Source organism: Brachyhypopomus gauderio, chromosome 10 (assembly GCF_052324685.1).
Source record: "Brachyhypopomus gauderio isolate BG-103 chromosome 10, BGAUD_0.2, whole genome shotgun sequence".
Classification (NCBI taxonomy): domain Eukaryota; kingdom Metazoa; phylum Chordata; class Actinopteri; order Gymnotiformes; family Hypopomidae; genus Brachyhypopomus; species Brachyhypopomus gauderio.
Window position 1 is genome coordinate 15,347,642 of NC_135220.1, and position 17,283 is coordinate 15,364,924.

The 17,283-nt window shown below is 45.3% G+C and overlaps 1 protein-coding gene across 2 annotated transcripts; it reads right to left on the bottom strand.

Moving 5' to 3' along the window:
- Positions 1-1,013: 1,013 nt before the first annotated feature.
- Positions 1,014-16,587, bottom strand: rab11fip1b (RAB11 family interacting protein 1 (class I) b). 2 transcript variants are annotated; one of them, XM_077019876.1, is made up of 6 exons: positions 15,868-16,587; positions 8,655-9,091; positions 7,023-8,562; positions 3,037-4,512; positions 1,793-1,898; positions 1,014-1,314 (listed from the first exon to the last, which is right to left on the bottom strand). In XM_077019876.1, the coding sequence occupies exons 1-6, from the start codon at positions 16,215-16,217 to the stop codon at positions 1,114-1,116; spliced, it is 4,110 nt and encodes a 1,369-aa protein (XP_076875991.1). In that variant the 5' UTR covers positions 16,218-16,587; the 3' UTR covers positions 1,014-1,113. The 2 variants fall into 2 exon arrangements, with proteins under 2 accessions (XP_076875991.1, XP_076875992.1); XM_077019877.1 differs by lacking the exon at positions 3,037-4,512 and having other exon boundaries at positions 15,868-16,570.
- Positions 16,588-17,283: the final 696 nt, after the last annotated feature.

Below are 17,283 nucleotides of genomic sequence, written 5' to 3' on the forward strand. Positions count from 1 at the left end.
ATAGCAACATTTTTTATAGCACCTTTCTGAAACCTATGTACACTTTGCAGACAGAACTCTCCTTTTCCAATTTAATCACAAACACACACACATATACACCACACACACAAAAATACCCACACACACACACACACACGAGAAGCATCAGCCAACAGGCTATCCTCCATCAGCCCGACTGGGTGCAGGGAATAGGTTAAGACCAGGACAGAGCACCACTCATCACTGGACGCACAGGTTTTTGGATAATGGAAGAAAATCCACACAGACATGGAAACTTAATCCTAGTGCTGAGCGACAAATATGCCAACCCCCAAGACATGCCGCCCAACCATTGAACAGGCTGACTCTGGAAGTTGCAAACAGCTGTGATCGTCTTTATTTGAAAATTACAGATCAAGAAGAGATGAAAAAAGCAAATATTTACAGATTGGTTTCAAAAACAAAAAAGTTTCACCGATTAAAGTGCATCATTTGTATGGAACAATAGCATCGGTATTATAGTGTTCTTGAAGCTTTGTATTTGTAACACAAGGACACAGTACAGTACTACTACAGCAGGTATTACAGGTATTACACGATACACCACACAAGGAATATTTTTGGGCCTTTTGTTTTTTCTGCCTTTTCCCATTTAATAAAAGAGGAACTGTAGATCAAACAACAAAGAAATAAAACAGAACTTTGATGATGGGAACTGTAAAGACAAGAGAAACAAGTATGATAACGCATCTCCTGACCAATCAGATCAGGGCACATTCAGTCTCATGCTGGGTATTAAGTTCAGAGGTCTGTGGAGACCAGCCAGACCTGTAAAAAGCAGAAGTGCGTGCTTGAAGCGTAATAAACCCTCCATTTGCCATTCAGCTCAGTAATAGCATTTTGAAGCTGAAGACTTTACACTGTAGTGAAAACCTACAATTCTACCATTCCAAGTGATGTGATAGATTAATCTACCCTCACCATGGCGTTTAGATCAACATAACTTCAAGACAGTGTTCACAGTGACCCCCCCCCCCCCCCCCCCCCCCAATCTCACAATGACCTTTGAACTGGGACATTTTTTGGTAAGCACAGCATCCAGAGCCTGTGATGGCGTCCACACACCGGCCTGTTTCATACAACTTTCTTGTGTGAAGCCATGGCCATCAGGATGCTGGGCTTCTCCTCCATGACGCGCACCAGGAGGTTGTCGATGTACTGCTCGAGCTCCTGGATCCGAGCGTCACGCCGAGAGAGCTGTTCCTGCTGAGACGCCACTATGGCCGCCAGCTCGCCGTGTGTCAGCTGAGCATACGGCCCCAATGCCTCCGACACCTGTCACACACAGCAGAGCGTCAGTGTGCAACACAACCCACCGCAGACGGGCAGAACCTCCATGCCAGTGTGCTCACAAGCCTCAGATCTGCACAACTGAAGTTATTGGGGCGGGGGGGCAGCGCGCACACACACACACACACACACACACACACACACACACACACACACACACACACACACACACACACACACACACAGGGCTGCTTGCTTTGGCAGTGCATGGCAGCATGTAGGGGTGGAAAATGAATGGAGGCTGATTAAATGGGAAGCCCTGGAATGCACAGCAGCACCGTTTTATTGGCACGGAGTGTGGGCACAGATTGTGGGGGGAATTAAATTCAGCAAGCATTTATTTTCACAACGCACCCAGAAGCGATAATGCTACATGTTTATGTGTCATATAACATGAACCCCATAAAAAGGGGGGAGGGGGAATCTATATTGCATCTTAGAAATTAAAGGACAGGAAGTGAACCTTTTTAGGCTGTGAGAGGACTGCACTTCCTGTGGCTTGGAGCTCGGGCGCTTCTCGGCGGTCTGTCTGTCGGTCAGCAGCATTCAGTGGTTTTACGGCATGAGGCCTGTAGATAAAACAAAGTGGTGTTAGTGCAGCAGGGACTGGGACACAGCTGCAGGACGAGGGTGGGACAGGAGCCAGAAGACACGTGACACTGGTGAGCCACATCATTTATATTCACTGTGTGGTGCTACAAGGGGAGGTGTTAAAGTGAACAGTGAAAGTGTGGAGAGATTATAAAAGAACCAACGGTGCAGATGTGGAGAGGTTCTGAAGAACAGTGAGAATGTGATGCAGTCTTCAGCAGAGACATCCATCAGTACCTCCACCCTTTGGCTACAGGCAGAACACACCATGAACTGGTCATTTGACTTGCAGGTCATTTCAACAGTGAAGCTGTCCACCACTGAATGACCTGTGTGTGTAAGAGTTTGAACGGGGGTTTGAACGCTGATGAAAACGTCCCTTTCTCCCCTTCCTAAAGAATAATCTCCTTGGATGTCCATTAGTAATACTGAACTTGAACAAATATATTTTTATTTAATTTTGAGGTTAAGATTTCTTTTTAGAGGAGCCTGTTTATGCTGTCCACTACCATAGTCACTTGTGAACATCAGAGACTGCATATTCACAGTGTCAATGGAATAGACACAATGATTTAGAACTTCAGAAGCTGTTTCTTCATTTTCTCCTGTTGATTTCAGCTTTCGGTTGTTTTCAGCAACCTAGCTAGATAAGGCAACCTCGATGCTAAATTCTGCACAGGGACCAATAGAATTTTTAAATCTGGCAATTGGTTTAATCTGTCTCAGAAAAAGCTAATCACAAAATAGTGAAGTAATACATGCATTGTGGCTTTATTAGTGCCATTATGAAGCACATTTTATTTTAAATCTACTATAGTTTCACTGTCTACTTAGCTTATTTTTAGCACTACTGCAGGCTTAAGTGGCATCCAGAAACAGGCATGGATCCCACTGGTGTTACAACTCAACCATTAAAGATCAGGACGGCACTGCTGCTCATTTTCTGCTGTTCATGGAGTGCAATTTCCTGAGCAGCAGAGTAAAACTGCCCCCAATTTACAACACATCAATAGATAATCACATTTAAAATGCCTTTTTCCATTACTGTACCTTAATCTGTATTTACGATCATCAATATCACAGGTGTGCTATGTCCTACCTATGGAGGGTTCTCACCTGATGCCTGAGGCCGCAGCGGTCCCTGCACCCCCTCCACCTGCACCGCACGGGCCGCGCTCCACCTGACCATCGGCGGACACCACCCTGGCCCAGGGCACAGGCCTGGGCACCGAGCTAGAGCGCCCACCTGCTGACAAGGCAACACCCGTCTTCACCACCGGTGACATGTCAGCAGGCAGCGGGGAGCCTGTGGAGGTAGGGGGAGCTGGAGCGGACGATTGCGCCCCAACTCTGGGGTCCGGTGCATCATCTTGGCACGTTTTACTGCTGAAGCTGCCAAGGCCACTGCTGTGGTCATCCGCATTTAGAGTCACAGGAAGAGCCGACTGCTGGCTTAATAAACCTGGGTCTCCGACTCTTTTTGGTTTAACGGGAGGCACAGGGGCCCGAGATTTCTTTTTAAAGGCCCCTGTTAATGCATCCCTCTCAGAGGAGATACTCTCCATGTCTGGAGGCCGGTCGGTTTCATGGACACCAGATTCCGGATGCAAACGTTGCTCTACGTGTGAAGGAGCACTAAAAGCGTCCGGTGCTGCCATCTCCTCCAGATGTTGTTCTTCACCTTTGATTTCAGAGAGATGATTACCAAGATCACTCCGTACACCCTCAATGGCACAGACATTGCTGGATACATCACCAGCATGCAGTACAAACTTGGCATTGGTGCTGTTGGCACCGGTGAAACTTTCAGCTCCCAGCAGCTTCTGGTTTGCAGAGCTTTCATTGCAATCAAAGTTTAAAGAAGCACTTGTTTGTTTTTCATGGTGGAGCGTGTCCATTGTTTGGCTTGCACTGTGGTATGACTGTTCATCTTCTGACCCAGACTTCCTGTTTAGTGCATATGCAGCAGACGGCCTTGCAGGTGCTGGTCCCTTGTTGTGTTTGGTAGCTCCTGGTCCAACACAGCTGAAGGGTTCAGCGTTAGCTTGGATCTTACTTACCGGACTCTGGCCACTTATTGAGATGTTATGATCTGCAGATACCTGGATGTAGGTGGTTTGCTTCTTGCCTTGATAGCCGTTATGGTCAATTTTTATGATGTCTTGTCCTTGTTGGGTCGTCATGGGGCAAGGCTTCCGTTCATCTTCAGAGACAGATGCCACCTCTACTGGTTGATGTTTCTCCTTCATGTCACTGAGTGCTATGGCACAATCAACCATGGAATCTTCTGCTACCTCTTCTCTGGTATTCTTCTTCCTGTCTGGTGGCAAAGGTGCTTGGCACTTTGACACTTCCTTGCAGGAGGAGTGAGGCTTGGTTTCCTCCAGTAGTGTGCTAGAGAAAGCTCTGGGAGGAGCAGCTGGTGTCGGCTCCCTTGTCTGGTTCTGTGGGGGCAACGGTGCAGGTCCTTTCTTAGGTGGTGTTCTTCCAGTGCCCCCATCAGCACAGCTGGGGTTCCCTGAACTGTAGTCATCCAAGAATGGGTTGGTGTGTGCCACAGACATCTGGGAAACTAATCCAGAGACTGAGGTGCTGAGAGAAAAGGATGAAGATAAAGACAAGCGAGAGCTTTAGCTGGACAGACTTTACACATTCCAGTCCTGAAGGTAAAGTCACAGCAGCAGGCCAGTGCTGTTCTGCGATGTGCTCAAACATGACTGGGCCTGTGCACAGCGTGAAGAAGAAATTGCCAATGCAGTCCACAGATCTGTTCAATTCCAGGACCAAGCACACCTGAACCCACCCGAGTCATAAGGTCTGCATTACTTCACGTGTGCTGGGAGGTGGAACTGAGCGAAAATGTGGAGAACTTGGGTGGTTTCTGCTGAACAATTCACTTACTGAACTCAGAGAACCCAGTGTTTACACAGGGAACACCAAGGACCTGTCTCACTTTAATTAACAGAACTTCAAACTTATATTCAGATGAAATGCTTAACAAACTAGCTCAGATCTTCCTCACACATGTCCTACCCTCTTTCCTGAAGTGGTTATCTGTTGAGGAAGATTTCCTGACCATCAACATGAGTCAGCCAATTAAAACAGCCCGATCAGCTTTTTAGTACAAGCAGAGATTTCCTCCACTTCCTGTGGGCAGACTTCTGCCATACATCCCAGGAAATATCACACGCAACAGCAGTGTGTGTGTTTGGCAGGGGGGTGGGGCATGGCTGACAGAGGTTAGCAGGCTCGAAACAGCAGTAAGACCTTGCCAAAGAAAGCAGTGTATATAAAAAAAAAACAGACCATGACAGGGGATAGTTCTTTTATTGTGATTAGACATTTTATTTGCTTAGTTAGTTACATTAAGATCAGCTTTTTAAATTTCATTGGCTTATAGTTAGCATTGTAAAATCACACTGGATGCCAGATAACCGCAAAAATGGGTGGAGCATACTCGATGCCCAATTTAACAAATTAAGCTAAGGAAAAAAAAAAATCACTATTTGTACAAATCAACTCCCACAACCCTTAGTAAGACTATATGCTTGCAACTACAGGTTTGATTCATTACACAAGCTTCCAACTTTAATGAATAACTTTAATGGAGTACAGGAATAGCTTGGTATACAGAGACACACACTCACCCCTGCCTTACAGGCACACACCGACTACAGCCTACTGAATATTTCACAAAAGGTGCAAAATATCTTCATAGGATGCCGTTATCGACCAGCACAGTGCAGGCTAGTGTTCTACACCACAGCAGAACGGATTCCATGACATCGCACGGATTCTATGACATCGCACGGATTCTATGACATCGCACGGATTCTATGACATCACCTCTCCAATAGTAAGTTTACTCAAACCACACAGATACGGTGCCCAGGCTGACAGAGATGCTCGAGTCAGTGTTTAAACATTGAACACAACTCAGGAAGATCCTCCAGCACAGCATACAGAGATGACGGAGGTAATAATTCATTACCCCCCAATCTTGACAACCCAACTTTGTTTTCCCCATAAATTATTTAGCTATCTTGGACATCATCAAATTTCATTATAGGGGTCGATTTCAAAGCAAGGCAAGGCAGGATTACATTTCACATTTTATGCATTCAAGGAAACTCAAGGTTGATTTTACAAATATTATTTTGACTATAGTTTGGATCCCTGCCTAGACATGTTATCCTCAAGGCCACCCTAGTTTTGGCTGCTGGCCAGATAATTCACCCTCTAAAGCAGACAGCAGTGGCTGCAAAGCACGCAGTCAAGTCTCACTAGCAGTGAGGTGGTGTGTGACCGGTTAGAAAAAGGTTTGGACAGGGAAGTTAGTCAGTTATAATAATCATGCAGAGCAAGACAACCTTTATTAGCAGGTACGCTAATACAGATCCAACTTACACAGGACGTCACCCGGCACACTGACCTCACTTCAAATGTTTTGAGTAAAACACTCATTTACAGTTACTCACATTTACCAAGTATTAAACAAGAATTTGATGTTTACTCGAGTTATCTCTGCTCTATATAAAGTCTACATAGGAAACTGGCCACATTCATAAGAATTCATATGTCCATCCTATATAGCTCACGTGCTCCATATATACCCTGCATCCACCCATCTCCCTCTCCACCCCCCACCCATACCTCCTCCTCTTGTCTTTCCCCCACTGCTCACACCACTATGTTTCTTGCGAAGACGACAGCCGTCTGGCTTTGCCAAGCAATGTGATGTTGCCAAGCAAGCGAGAAAAACAAACAGTAAAACGTGGACGTCCGATGCATGGTGTCGTGTGCATGTCAGCTCGGCAATCTCCACAGACGAGCACACTACAGAACGAAGCACGTGATTGGTCAAGTGTACGTGACGGGCAAAACAAACCCGCAGAAGGCATACGAGCTCGTAAACTCACAAGAGCATTCGTGCAACCCTCACCAGTGTAGACTCCGCCGACAAGTACGCAGAGACCTCTAGACTAGCAAATCTTCCATCTTCTTACATCACAGATGCTGCAGTTTCTCCACACGTAAACACAAACACCATGTAACACAGATGGTAAACAGTTAAAAAATAATAAAAATAAAAAGGCACCAACCTTGGCTTGACCGCAGTGACTCTAGCTGAGCGAACAAGTCCTCCAGGCTGAGAGGTGGTGGGAGGTTCCTCAAACAGATTGGCAGAGGAATCCTCCAGGGAGAGTGCGTCTTCAAACGGATTGGTGGAAGGGTCATCGTCTTCAAACGGATTGGTGGAGGAAGTCATGGCCTCAAAGGGATTCTGCACGTGCGGGCCTCCTGCTCTTACTCGTGAACCCAGGTTCCCGGTCCTGGTCCGTGGCACAGGTCTGCTCTCCTGCTCTGCCTCAGAACCTTCTTTACACTCACGCTCTCTTTCCTCCAGTCTCTTGAGCTCTGCTAACTTTTGCTCGTCTCTCGCCTGTCTCTCCTTCTGCATCCTTTCTTCTTCCAATCTCAGCCTCTCATTAGCTTTTCTATGTTCTTCATGGATTCTCTTGTCCTCCTCTTCTCTCTTTCTCTCCACCTTCATCCTCTCTTCTTCCTCCCTTGCTCTTTTTTCTTCTTCTCTCCTTCGTTTTTCTTTCTCTTCCACCTCTTTCACTTTTTTCTCCTCTGCTAGTCTTCTCTCCATCTCAGTCTTTCTTTGCTCTTCTTTCCTCAGTCTTTCTGCTTCCAATCTGTTTTGTTCCTCCTCCTGCTCCTTCTTCATCCTTTCCTCATCCTCCTTTCTCTTCCTTTCCACTCTTGTATACTCTTCTTCCCTCAGTCTAGCTCGCTCTCTCTCCTCCTCAGCGCTTTTCCTCTCCTCTTCCTCCAACTTCATCCTCTCCTCTTCCTCTCTCTTCATTTTCTCCTCAGCTATCTTCCTCCTCTCCTCTTGTTCAAGTCTTTTCCTTTCTTTCTCCTCCTCTTCAGCCTTTCTCCTCTGTTCTTTCTCTTTCTCTATCCTGATCTTGTCTTTCTCCTCCTCAATCTCTCTCCTCTTTTCTTCTTTCTCTCTCTCTATCCTGATCTTCTCTTTCTCCTCCTCAATCTTTCTCCTCTTTTCTTCCTTCTCTTTCTCTATCCTAATCTTCTCTTTCTCCTCCTCAACCTTTCTCCTCTTTTCTTCCTTCTCTTTCTCTATCCTAATCTTCTCTTTCTCCTCCTCAACTTTTCTCCTCTTTTCTTCCTTCTCTTTCTCCATCTTCATCCTCTCTTTCTCCTCCTCAATCTTTTTCTTCTGCTCTTCCTCCTTTCTCTTTCTCTCTTCCTTCTCTCTCTCCTCCTCCTCCTCTGCCACTTTCCTCCTCCTCTCCTCCTCCATTTGGTCCCTCTCTTCTTGTGATCGTCTCAACCTCTCCTTCTCCTCCCTCTCTCTCTGCTCCTCTGCCTGCCTTCTGTGTGTGAAGGGGTTTGGATCCACACCAGCCCCAGAGCCCGTCCTGTGCAAGTCCTCCGTGGACCCGTGGCCAGAGCTGCCCGCAATACTCCTGGGTTCCGACTCCTCGCTGTACACGTGGCTGCCGTTTATGCATATGGTGACCGGTGGATTGTGACCAGCAGCACTCTGGGTCGGATTCGCATCCGAACTTCCGGTGCGCTTGTGCGTTAGAAACTTAAATTTCTTCTTCTTCCCTATATAAAAGAAAAAGGTTACAAGATATTTTTCAAGTGACATTTCCATGTACTGGAGAGAGGACGCCTGGTCAGGCTTGTGTGCGTTTTACCTTCAGGGGCCTCCAGGTCGAGGCCGGAGCCCACGCTGGAGCTGAGGGTGGAGTCTCGCTCGGGCAGGCTGCTCAGCGTGGACATGGACTGGGATGTGTTGCGCTGCAGGTTGGAGTGCGTCCCAAACAGAGACTTCAGCGCATTCTTCTTCGCTTTGGCAGGGGCAGCCACCTCAGCCGGCGCCTCCTCCTCCTCCCCCTCGCTGTCCATCATACCCTGGGAGGCAGGCACGATGGCGGAGGCGGAGTCAGACAGCCCCTCCTTCTTCTTGCCCCGGAGCTTGTCCTTCAGCTTACCCATGCGCGATCGCGGCTTGCCCTGGCTGGACAGGTCGAACATGCTGGCGGTCATGTTGTTCTTCATGAACTGAATGTCCAACAGGACCTCGCCCCTGTCCTTATCCGCCTTGCCCGTCTTGTTCAAGAGTTTAAACCACCTGCAAGAAAATAACAGGATTATCAGCTTCATAGTAAAATATGAGAGCGAGAGAGAGAATGGGAGTGTGTGTTTGTGTGCCTCAGGGAGGACATTCCTGCTCCTTTCTGGTCAGACAGGGTGAGACGCTGGCAGTGATCGTGCGGAGGAGGAAGGTCACACTGTTTATCCATGAGTCAGATTTGTGTTTTGGGTTTAAAAGTGCCAACATGCAATCTGCCATTTCAAATAACTCCAATTGTATTAACTCCAAAATACACAGATGTTTATATTCAGCTTCACTGTATCAAGGTTAAATCAAAACAAGGAACTGTAGATCACAAAATCTAAAACTAAATCCACAAAACAAGATAATGATTTCAAGATAATACAAATTTGTCAGTGATAACAGAATACAGTACTGCAGGTGTTAGAGCAGCAGAGCTGTGGGTAGAACACGTACTGGGAGAGCTATCACCAGCACTGGACACAAACATTGATATACACAGGTAGACATACACCTCCAGAGCAACGCAGACGTGTGTGTGTGTGTGTGTGTGTGTGTGTGTGTGTATGTATGTATGGGTCGAGCATTTTGATTCAGTACATGACATATCACGCACAGCCTGCAGTGAGATGTTCCAACAAGCACTCAATTCTGACATTCTATAAGAGCCAATGGCATGTCCTGACATGCCATGCTGGTGAATCAGAGGAGTCCCTGCCCGAGTGAGTTCTCTGGCTGAGAGGGGGAACCGCGATCCCTCCATGACCGTAAACTGGCTCCATCATAGAGATGTCACAAGAACCGATACTTTGGTACCAAGTCGATACCAAAATTCTGAAAATGTTACAGTTCATGTTTCCTGTGGTACTGAAGATTTCACAGACCCACCATAGCGCACGAAGAAATATTTTGTGTTTGAGTCGGATGACCAGGGTCAAGTAATGGACAGTGCAAAGCCATTATGCAAATGGTGTATGAAAAGATGTCACGAAAGGAGGAAACACCATAAATTTACTTAGGCACCTTAGGGACAGACCTCAAGCCGAGTTCAAGGTGAACAAATTGTGTCAAAATGTTCGTAACCTGAAATGTTACCGTTATTGTTTGTGAACTGCAACAGCTGCATCTCGCCAAGATCGGAAGCAACGTTCACAAAGAGCTAACGTTAGCTTGCTTAGGCTGACGCTGCCGTAGTTCATAACCAGTGATGTAGTAAAAAGTTCATATTTAAGCTACATAAACAGAGTTTACTCTGTATCCCTACTCATAACATTAATATGCTATTAGCAGACTGAGGGAACAGCAACTGTGGTTTTCTTTGACCTATTTTTTGGATTTACGTGTACATAATTTCTTCTTTGTATAAACTGTTAAAGCATTTGCTGGAAAAATAAGAGCATTTCTGTTGACATACATTCATTTCGTTGGTTTACTTTTCATGGTATCGAAAATTGTAGAATTTTAGTGGTATTAGTGCCGACTAATAAATTTCTGGTATCGTGACATCCCTACTCTGTCATGCTAAAAAAAATAAATTTAAATATCTGCATGTGGTCACTGGGCACTGTGCTTTTTTCCTTTTAAACACGTGTTGGCTGGTATTTTGGTAATACACAAATACGCAGTGTGACTGTGTTCAGGTGCAACCCAACCACTGCACTGGAGTGCCCCCACATCTCACACCCACAGCCCAACACGGCAGCGCCCCAACACCTCACACACAAAGCCACGGCAGAGGAAGGCAAGGGTAGGGCCTGATCTCACCAGCACTGCGGAAATTTCATCACTTCCAAGGCGTTGGCTAAAGTGCAATACACACACGGCTGATGCAAGTGACATTTTCAGATCTCTCTGACAAACAGAACTGTCTATAGCTGTTGCTCTCAGAAAATTAAAAGGAAAAAAAAAGGCAAAGCAAAGGATATGTACTGTATGTATGTTTGGATGGCTCTGGCACTATTCTCGGCGCTGTACTGGATGTGTGGATGGGGGATCCTGACACAGAAGGGAGATGGTGGACACCTTCAGCTGCCAACACTGGTGAAAGCTGCTAGCTAATGGACCAACATCAATCATACTTCAGAATGTGGTTTGATTCTACTCTGCCTCTCCCAGTCTGGAGCAACCATTCCTAAGCTCCTGTGTCATTCAAGCTCCACCCACATGGAGACTTATTATTCAAGCTCCTCCTGCATTCACATCCCCTTAAGTGAGATGCATCCAATTGCACAGCCGGAGAGCCAACTGCAGTTCTAGACCTGCAGTTTTAGACCTGCAGTTCTAGACGTGCTGTAGTTTTAGCCATGCGCCACCTAGCGGCTCGGAATGTAGCTAACGACAGCCAACCGCAGTTCTAGACCAGCAGTTCCAATGCATGCCGTAGGCTCAGGGGCTTGTATATTGTAATAATCCATTGTTTATTTGTTAAATAAGCCCATTGATTCTGAATTGTTTTAGCCAAATCTATAACATTTGACAAGTTTTAAACGATAATGTACACCACATTTTGTATTTAAATAGAAGTAGTACGCCTCATTTTCCCTGTTCTTTTAGGGAGTTTTGATTAATTTTGTCATTTACACACACAGCTTGTCTCCTGAAGATATTTTATTTTTAATTAAACTACTGGATTACTGGCATAGGCTACTTTGTATTAAAAATCAGCAAAAATTGCATAATGTCAGGATGCTTTCAGTGAGTAAGCATACGTTTCCAGAATGTTAGGAGTGATTTATTTTACTCGTATACCTTCATTGGCATGCAACTAGCAAATATTATGTGATACTTGGGGTTTTTCGCTCACACGCCAGACATCCGATTTCTCACGCCGAAAAAAAATCTAGTTTATTTACCTCTGATCCATATCTATGATTCAATGAGTTACCAGTTCGCTCTGGCGCAAACACTGGCGACCGATCGATCGCAATATAATACAAATTTTTGTCCATTTTACGTTCGCCACCACCCCCCCCCCCCCGGCAAAAATTTACGTTCGCAGGACTATAGCATTTCTCTCAAAGTCGAAGTAGCTACAAAGTAGTCATAAAGGTAGCCAGAACTAACGAACTAAGACACACTAACGCTAGCCAGATTCATCCTTCATGACATAAACATTACGATAACACAAAAATGACCTTCAGACCGATCATATTTACATTTACATTTATGGCATTTAGCAGACTAAATATATGTGTATCATATATTAATATGCTCAATTGTATCAATATTCAGAACATAGTCTGGGTTCTTATGGGTTAATAATGATGGGGAAATGCTACTTTAGCTTGCTTACTACTTTTAGTATTAATAGTAGCGTAGTAAGTGCTAATTTCCTTCCTTTAAGTTGTTTCAAATTTAATCAAAGTAGCTACTAAGTAGCCATAAAGGTAGCCAGAACTAACGAACCAAGACACACTAACGCTAGTCAGATTCATCCTTCATGACATAAACATTACGATAACCCAAAAATTACCTTCAGACATTATCATATATCTATCATATATTATTGTTGCTTATAAATATTCTTCCATCTGCTCCCGCGACATACTAAACACTATCTGGATATTACGTTACATACATCTAAAACTACGGCACGTCTAGAACTGCAGGTCTAGAACTGCAGGTCTAAAACTGCAGGTCTAAAACTGCAGGTCTAAAACTGCAGGTCTAAAACTGCAGGTCTAAAACTGCAGGTCTAAAACTGCAGGTCTAAAACTGCAGGTCTAAAACTGCAGGTCTAAAACTGCAGGTCTAAAACTGCAGGTCTAAAACTGCGGTTGGCTCTCCGGGTGTGCAATTGGATGATGTAGCCTTAAGTAAGCTCCATCCACAGCCTTATTCCAGCTCCACTCCCACTGTTGGCAGACGCCAAGATGAGGACTCAGGCCATGACTCAGGCCATTATTTGAACTTCACTCTCAACAGTTCCACTTCCCATGTACTGAAAAGGCTGCAGATGGATCTCAGAACTTTAATGATTCATTCTCATTTCTTCTCTCTTAAAGCGACCTCTCTCCTTAATACTTCAGAGTGTGGTTGTAGAACAGCAATGCCCTTCAAGATGGCAGGTGTGATCTGTTTCAGGGTCACGGGCAGAATGGGGTAGGAGATCCACCCAGCGCTATAGCAGCTGACCCTCTAGTGAACTGCCTAGAAGATCCATGCGCTGACCGACACATCACACTTTCCATCTTGGGAGGGTGGGGTTAGGAGTGAAGGCCTTCAGTACACACTTTCCCTACATTTTTGGGAATTGCCATAACACACTCTAGAAGTGTACAAAATAATAATCATTTTTTTTTATCATCAGTATTATTAGTATTAGGAGGTCTGAGGTCTTTGCACTGCACAAGTTCTGCTAACTGTGCAGAAGTTGAAGTTAAGCAACAGTAAACCCTTATGTAGTGTGGACTGGCCTGGCCTGACACCAACTCACAGACCTTGCTGTGCTACACAGTTCTGGGGAAGCAATAACGCCGACACCGTGAAATCTAACACACAATCAGCACTGAAGGCCCAGAGGTGCATGAGACAGCACAGCCCCCCCAGCCAGCCTCACGGAATTCACACCAAGAGTAAAAAAAAGACGCTAAAGTTACTCGATATGTCAGTGACGCTTCTGTTTTGCTGGTATCCCTGGGCAAAGCAGAACAAGCCCAGCTGATCTTCCCCTGTACTCTCTCAAAGACCTCAGACATGCATCCAACTACCCACACAGTGGAAGACCTGAGGTCATTGCTCTTCACACATACGTATGAGGAGTCTCTCCATATAGGGCAAAAGCTGTTAAATATTCATTTAGGGTGAAACAATGAAACACACTTGAAGCACAGAGAATGCACACACACTACGTACATTTGTACATGATAAACCGACATATCCAGACACTTGTACATAGAGTACTTGAGTCTGAGAGACAAGTCCTGAATATTCGCTCACATTCTGTACTTACTGAAGGACACGGACACAGCATGTCCACAGGACACAGAGTGTGTGCCATCATTATGTCTAATAGCATGTTTGTTCAACAACATATCTTAAATTAGCTTTCCATTTTTCATAGCTCATTATGAGTTCTAATGCCAAAAATTTGATGATGTATGGGTGTGATGAAATGGTTGTCTGATTAGGTAACTTGCAAAACTTGGCAGACCGTGGAATGCCTGAGCATAAACTCCCCCATCTTTGTTTTTGCTGGTATTGGGAGTGCATTTTTATAATGAATAGCACACTTTCATTCAATAAGGTGATGTGTTCTAGTGGCAGGATACAAATATGTTGTCTGTATAAAAGAATCCATAGATCAGTTCCAAAAGCAAAACAAATCCTTACAAATTAAATGCCGGATCCAAACTCATTAATATGATCTCCTGTCCTGTTGTACAAGCAGCAAACAAGTGTGTTAGTGTGAAGTGTATGAGGTATTGATGGAAATGTAAGAATATATATTCTTTACATCTAAAACTGATTAAAAATAATTCAATTCAAAAACAAAATCCCAAAGGCATTTAAACCAGATGAAGATGGAAATGCAGAATAACAGCCCATGACATTCAGCTGCTCTCTGTGACAAGTAACTTTTAAATAACACTTCGGCTATGGTATATTTAAACCCTCACAGCTATTGCTAAAATGGGTTCAGAGAAAGAAAAACATCTGTGACTAATCAGCAGATCAAAGAAATAAAAGGTAAATATTAAATAAAATATAATTAAATAATTCTAATAATTCAATCAGTATGCTTCTCTTAAACGAGGCGGTACTGCCTTCATGTTATTTTGAATGCACAGGTGACATGGATGAACTGAATGAAAGGGAGGAATGTGTGCATGATTAAATGAGGTGGACGACTCATTGGCTGTTAGAAGTTAGCAAAAACACTACTACCAGGAATACAAACGTGAAATCAAGACCAGAACATCTGAGGTGCACCTATCCACACCCACACATCTCAAAGATGGAGCAATATGTTTTTTTTTTCTGCGTCACATATTCCTTACACGTACAGATCCAGTCTTCAGTAAGAACCCGTTTCCTACTGCACGGACGTGGACACGCAAGTTACTGTAACTACCCTGCAGAGGAAGCTTACAATCTGAAATGTGACTTCCAAGTCAAGACCGACAGGCCTCTGTAGATGTGCTTGGCTAAGCACACCAAAACTCACTGCTCAGCAGATCCAGTGCGAACGTGGTGGCATACGACGTCGGGAAATAATAATCACTGCCTAACCTTTGCTCAAATTCCTTCAGTATTTCCAAGAAACAGAGGAGTGTTTCACACCCTCCATCCACCTCAGGAGCTTACGTGCTTATTCAACATCTGACCCACTACAGCGTAACCGCAATACGCCTTTCAAGACGTTTACATTTATCATTATGATAAGAAATGAAACAATAAAGAGGTCTTCATAGTGGAAAACTCACAACTCTCCTTAATCATTCATGTTCTGTTGCAGCAAGAAGTACCAGAAGCATTTTTAATGGAATAACGTGTCCCAGACCGAAAGCTTTGGGTGGCAACCTTCACAGCAAAGTTTAAACAGCTCAGGATGCATAAAACACATGACTGATTGGACCTCGGAAAAGCAGTCAGCACTAGAGCCGCCCCACCGCCAGTTCCGATAAGCCCAGGAGCCCAAACCCCGAGCAGCACCTGAGCCGCGGCGTCCAATAACCAAGATTAACCAAGATTAGTGTCACATCTCAACATGGAAAAACGAGAAGCAGCTTCTGGCTACGGGGAATCAAGGCACCGTTCAAACCTGCGAGAGTAAAACCGGTGCCACTTACTCGGTTTTGTCCCGCGCCTTATTTTCGTGGAGCTCCGGTAGATTGATGAGCGCTTGTCCGAGCACTTTATCGGGTCCCACCAGAGCCCGGTGCATGACGTACACGTGCAGGGTGGAGCGCTCCTTGGCGTCGCCGTGAAACAGCGGCAGGTCGAAGGTGGCCTCCTCCTCCCAGACCGGGGCCACGCACTTCTCCACCACCGAGGTGGAGAACTTGTCTTTGGCCACTTGCATGATGGCGTACGCGTCGTTGGTGCCGTTCTTGCCTTTGATCCTCAAGCCCCGCGCTTGGAGCGCCGTTACCTGCACGCTCGTAGGAAACCATTGCTGGCTTTGATCCGCTAGAGACATCGCTGAATCCTCCGATCAACCCGTCACGGGACATCCGACGCAGTCTTGCTCCACACGGATGTAAGCGATAGAGTCGTATGCCTTCCTTCCCCAAGCTCTCGTAAACTTTTACCTTGTCCAGTGAAGCAACAGACTTCGGGGCGTGGTTCGGGGCGGCGCAGGCCCAGTACACTGGAGAGCTGTGTTTGGGCTGTTTGGTGGTTAGTCACTGACGGTTCTCGGTTATGTCGGTCTCCTGGAAATAGAACTGACGTTTCTGTCCCAGTGCAGGGACAGCTGAGATCTGGGATCTAATAATGAGCTATTTGAATGCGTTCTGTAACTTTACAAAGTCACTTTAAGTTAAGTCAGATTAGATTGTTTTCATTGAAAATTTCAAAACGCGCTGTCGGGTTTTCTTGCAGTTGAAAACGTTCGGATGCGAGTCCCCCCCCCGGGTACTCGCGCATCCCTCCCGCTCGTGCCGAGGGCTCTTGGGCTCGAGGGCCGTGCTGCCATGTAGCTGCCGGTTCTAACGCACAGCTGCAAGGGTAAATGTATTTCTGCACGTGACCCAAAGCTGGGATTTGTTATATTGCCCAGTAAGACGTTGTCATTACTCATTCAACTTAAGCAAAAACTATACAGGTGTAATCCAGTTACAAAAATAAAGCAATAGGTTTAAAATCGAACAGTTTTTTCTGTTGTAATGCTAGAGCCTTTACTAACATATATTGGTTCAAAGCAGTTTTACAGTAAGCAGGTCTAGATCCCCCCAATGAACAAGTCACTGTCAAGGAAAAACTCCCTTAGCACCACGAGAAAGAAACCTGGGCTGAATGCTTAACCACAGGGGAAGCCACCTTTGCTCAGTCAGCTGAGAACATTTAGATAAAACGCACCAGGTAAGAACCGATTAGTTGTGTATCTGAGGGAGGAGTAAGGGTGCACACCTTTAAAAACATCAGGTCTTTGTGTTGCTTAAACACCACTAAAAGCCTAGTATAACTCCCTGCTCTATTAATAGACCTATTAGGTGTGCAAATTCTTGCTCTTAACTGGAAACAAACTGGTTAGCTTTTCAAAC

Coding starts and splice junctions, on each gene's coding strand:
- rab11fip1b (XM_077019876.1), bottom strand. CDS start 16,217: ATGTCTCTAGCGGATCAAAGCCAGCAATGGTTTCCTACGAGCGTGCAG. Junction 1,899..3,036: donor GCTGCGGCCTCAGGCATCAG/GTGAGAACCCTC, acceptor TTTTATCTACAG/GCCTCATGCCGTAAAACCAC. Junction 1,315..1,792: donor TCCTCTCACAGCCTAAAAAG/GTTCACTTCCTG, acceptor TGTGTGTGACAG/GTGTCGGAGGCATTGGGGCC.